At 49.0% G+C, this 5,141-nt stretch overlaps 1 protein-coding gene across 1 annotated transcript in view; it reads left to right on the forward strand.

The window, feature by feature from the left end:
• Window positions 1-182: 182 nt before the first annotated feature.
• Window positions 183-5,141, forward strand: part of LOC115069645 (sperm motility kinase-like) — a gene marked incomplete at its 5' end in the record, with an annotated part of 5,830 nt that continues 871 nt past the window's right edge. The window contains 1 exon segment of the mRNA XM_029561749.1: window positions 183-619. Within this exon segment, the coding sequence (XP_029417609.1) occupies window positions 302-619 (318 nt within the window).

Below are 5,141 nucleotides of genomic sequence, written 5' to 3' on the forward strand. Positions count from 1 at the left end.
TTTGTTTCCTTGATCCTTTGTGTTGTTTTTTTTTTTTACTAGTTTTTCATTCTGTTCAACTCTGATTTTTATTGTTTTACCATCTACTGCTTTGCAGTTTATTTCTGCTTATTCTTTTTGACCATGCTCATCAACATGAGGGTGTTTTCTTAATGGACATATCTCTGATTTCTTTGATGTAGGAATTTTGGTTCCAGTCTCTGCTCCTAGACCTGCTTTTAATTTTTAAGATCTAGCTTTGTGAGTTTGTCTTACGACGCAAATTCTCAAGCACGCCACAAGCAGAAGTGAGGAGGCAACAATGGAGCCATACCCGAAGACCAGCTCCTCTGAAGAGGATATCTTCACGGATCATTACCTGATCCTCAAGACCCTTGGCCAAGGCAGCTTTGCTGAGGTCAAACTGGCCCTCCACCGCCACACAGCGGTGCCGGTTGCTGTCAAGTTCCTGGAGAAGGATGAGGACAATGCCTTCGAGGTCATGTCTGAAGTAGGTATCGTTAAGGCATTGGATCACCCAAACATTATCAAACTCTTCCACGTCATCAAAACTAGAAAACAGAGCTATTTGGTGATGGAACATGCTGATGGGGGAGATCTGGCAGACTATTTGGAGAAGGTGGGCCATCTACAAGCGGAGGAAGCCCGCTGAGGAAGCCCGCCCCATCCTAACACAGATGGCATGTGCAGTTAACTACTGGCCATGAGAACGGCATTGCACACAGGGATATTAAAGTAGAAAACATACTGTTGGATGACAAAGGACACATCAAACAGTGTGACTTTGGCCTGGCCGTAAAAGTCACGGCAGGCCAGAAGTTTAAAGGCTCCAACAGACCAGCCTGAAATCCTGGCTCGGATCCAGGGACCCAGGCCGGCTCACGCCCAGTCTGCTCCATCCCTGTCCCCCTCGTCCAGTCCCGCGATTCCACTACGCAACCGCCTAAGCTGCTGCTTCTGCCGCTGCTGCACGTTCCGGAGGGACCCCGCCACCACTGCCGAATGTTCCGGAGGGCTGCCGTGGCCGCCGCTCGACGTTCCTGAGGGTGGCCACCACAGCCGCACAGTCTTGAGGGCCTCTGCCGCCACACGGTCCGGAGGGCCACAGCCACCGCCGCACGTTCCGGACGGCTGCCGTCGCCACCACCGCCACTGCTACCGAAGTTCCAGAGGGCTGTGGCCACCATCACACAGCATTACGGAGTGTGTCTGCTGCCGCCGCCGCACTTTCCTGAGGGCTGCTGTCGCCGCTGCCGCCACCACTGGCGCAAGTTCCCGAAGGCCGCTGCTGTGGCCGCCCCACGTTCCAGAGGGCTGCCGATGCAGCTACCCATTCCTGATTGCCACCGGCACCTCCGCCACCACACGTTTCGGAGGACCGCCACCATCGCACATTCTGGACAGTTCGGGAAGTGCAGCTGAGGTTGGCCAATCGTCCGGCTGCTGCCAAACAACATGCTAGACGACGGGAGAGAGCAGCAAACAGCCCAGCTTGCCGCCTTGCTGTCCCTGTGGCTCCTGAGGTAAGTGTCGGGCCAGGTGGGGGTGGGAGCTCAGGCGCGGCTGCGGGCCTGGATCTCGAGGACTCCTCTATCCTTCCCCGGGGAACCTGGGCCTCTGAACCCAGGACAGGGCTTCTGGGCAGCGGCCTGACTGGGGTTTGTGGGGTGGGGAGCAGCAGCTTAGGCGGTTGCATAGTGGGAACGCGGGCCTCGGCAAGGGGAAGGGTGATGGAGCAGAGTGGGTGTGAGCCGGTCTGGGTCTGTGGCTCCGAGGGAGGATTTCAGGCCGGTCTGTTGGAGGCGGCTGCACCGAGTTGGCATAGACGGGGAGAGGGGGCTAGAGCGGAGGGCTTGGCGGGGGAGTGGTGTGTGTGTGAAGAAGTCAGAGAAAATAAGTTCCTGATCGCTAGGCATCAACTCATACCAAGTGGGGAGGGGTGACCTCCACCCAATCTAGGGAAGGAGGCACAGCACAGCCCCCCTCCCCTCCCCCTCTGGGAGGTGCCAGTGCCTCCGCCTCATCCCTATCCCTCCCTGTCACCCCAAGTCGGCCCTTGGCCACCGAGTCCCACCGCCGCTCCACATTCCAGAAGGTGGCCACTGCCGCCGCATCTTCTGGAGGGCTGCTGCCCAATCAGGAGAGTCCATCTCGCCAGGCCAGTCTGATTGGCTGAGTTCTAGGTGTATGGCCAATCAGGTCAGAGAGTAATTAAAGCACAAAGCTCTGGGAGGGGTCTGTGACAGTTGGTGCCTGACTGGTGAGGGTGAATGCTGTGCTTTCGCTTTCTCTGCGAGGACGCCAGCATTTTGGACTGTGCATGCAGAGGCAGTACGAAACTTCACGGTTTTGGAAGAGGATCTTCCTGGACTACTCTTCCAATACCCGGTACAGATTTGTTTGCCACCACCTGCCATGCCCCTGGTTCTCATGCTCCTTCCCCCTGCTGTTTGTTTTTCAAAGCTACTTTAATTGGGTTTTCTGTCAGTGGCCCTTTTTCTTACGGTCTGGAGAACTTGAGGCCTGTGAGTCTGGATTTTGAACAACCCAGGGCCCTTGCACCAGACTCCTCAGTGATATTTGTTAGCTCCTCAGTGATATTTGTTAATTTGTGCTTCCTTTTATTTCCTTAGATCGAGTAAGGTTCGAGTGGGGCCCCCTTCATGTTCGTTCAGGCTCCCCCAAACCTCCAGATTCTGTGTGCGAGAGAAAACAGGTGATGTGTGCTTTGTGTGACTGGCTTGTTACACGTAACACAATCTCCCGTTCATTCTATTTTCCAAAAAATGATAAAATTCCCTGTTAGGGTGTGTAATAGTGGGCCTGGGCTCTCGTCATAGGCTTCATTATTTATTAATTTGAATATTTTAGACTATCTCTGCATTCTTTTATAAACACATCCTCAGTATGAAATCCTTAAAACAATTTTTTTATTATTTCTCCAAAGAGAGGCAATTTTAAACATATTTTTCCAGAAATAACTTGAAGCAGGTGACATAAATGTATATATACAACAAAGTTTAAGGGGGAGAAAGAGAAATAAGAAATCAACTCCCAATGAGTTCATTGGACTTGCTAACAGAGCATAGGATGGGGCTTTATTTGAAGAAGTGTGGCTGCTGCCCCACTCCCCCCCGTTTACGGCTACAATGGAAAGTCCAGACTCAAGTATAGATCCTTTGACTTCCCAACAGCTGCACAAAATGAGGAGAGAGGTGCCGCATGGCATTTTTTGGTTTATAGATCCTTAGCCCCTCCCCCACATGCAGCTAACGTCAACTGATTGGATAGGAGGGGTAACTGACTCCCTCCACAACTCCTTCATGAGTGTGGGAAGGAGGTGTGACTATAACTTGCCAGCATAGTGTCGGAGAACACTTCCAGTCAATACTCCACCCCTTCATCTGGCTCTTACTGTTCTTTTCACCAACGTGTTCCACCAAAGTCCCTGAGCCTTGGAGGGGGTGATAGGTGTGGGATGATCCTCCTCCCATTGTGGCAAGGCACTGGACTTTTGTGTCTCTGCATCATCTGTTTTCCCTGGGCTGTTGGCCCATTTCAGTGGGATTCCATTCATAAGGATTTGGTGCTAGGATCCACAAGTGAGGCAAAACGTACAATTTTTTTTTTCTGAGTCTGTCTCCTCTTAGTATAACAGTTTCTGGATCGGTTAAAAGACAGAGTTTGTAAAGAATCATCAACACCACTTTAAGAAAAGTAGCAAGGGAAATTTTAATTTTCGACCGGCCGGACTGTCTATCTCGGGAGTAGGGGGAGCCCTGATGATTGTTAAGTCAGAGTTTTTATAGGATTACAGAATTATTGTTAAAACAGGACATTTGTGAACCAATCAGGTTTGTACAATATAGCAGAATTTTGATTCTATTAATTAACAACCAATCATTGTACAGACAAGTGATGCAATCATATAACTTGGCACTCCACTTGGTAACATTAAAAACTAGTCAACTGTTTCAGTCATAACAAGTGAAATAAGACAGTCAAGGTAAATAACTTCTAGGTGGTCATCCAATTACACAATAACAAGGGAGGTCTTATTCCCTGTGTCAGGGCGACCCAAGACAGCAAGCAGGTTGCAGAATTGAAAACAAGCTGGTTAGCAAAAATATAATGTCTGGAATTAGCACATTCCATGATTCATGGCGAGGACAATTTTCCAAGGCCCAAGGTTGCCCCCCTTTTCCTTCTGGTGTGGAGCAAAGTTGCTGCTGAAATGGCTCTGAACAAAATGGAGTAACTTAGGGAAGTTTTGCTGAGCCAGTTCAGGATCCATCCATTTACCTGCAAATTTCATTATTTCATCTTTCTTTACTGCTGAGTAGAACTCCATTGTGTAAATGTACCACATTTTCGTTAATCACTGGTCAGGTGAGGAGCACTTAGGTTGGTTCCATCTCTTAGCTACTGTCAAAAGAGCAGCAACAAGCATGGTTGCACAAGTGTCTCTGCAATAGGATGAGTCCTTTGGGTATATGCCAAGGAGTGGTATAGCTGGGTAATATGGTAGGTTTGTTTGTTTGGTGTTTTTGAGACAGGGTCTCACTGTAGTGTGGGCTGGCCTGGAACTCACTATGTAGACCAGGCTGGCCTTGAACTCACAAAGATCCACAGGCCTCTGCCTCCCAAGTGCTGGGATTAAAGGCGTGCCCCACCATGGCCGGCAGTAGGTTTATTTTTAAGAGTTCTCCACTCTGCTTTCCATAGGGATTGGACGAGTTTGCAATCCCATCAGCAGTGAATGTTCCCCTTTCTCCACATCCTCGACAGCACTTGGAATCATTTGTTCTCTTGATCTTAGCCAGTCTGACTGGGGTTAAATAAAATCTCTAAGGTGGTTTTAATTTGCATTTCCCTAATTACTAACAATGTTGAACACGTTTTAAGATGTTTCTTAGCATCTTTATTTCTTCCTTAGAGAACTCTCTGTTTAGATCTTTAGCCCATCTTTTCATTGGGTCATGTGTTTTCTTGATTGTTTTCTGAGTTCTTTATATATTCAGGATGTTGAACTTCTGTCAGATGTGTCACTGGTGGAGATTTTTTCCCACTCTATGGGTTTTCTCTTCACTTTCTTGATTGTTTCTTTTGCTGTACAGAAGCTTTTTAGTTTAATAAGGTTA

The sequence above is a fragment of the Nannospalax galili genome, unplaced genomic scaffold (assembly GCF_000622305.1).
Source record: "Nannospalax galili isolate Female #2095 unplaced genomic scaffold, S.galili_v1.0 scaffold20594, whole genome shotgun sequence".
Lineage (NCBI taxonomy): Eukaryota > Metazoa > Chordata > Mammalia > Rodentia > Spalacidae > Nannospalax > Nannospalax galili.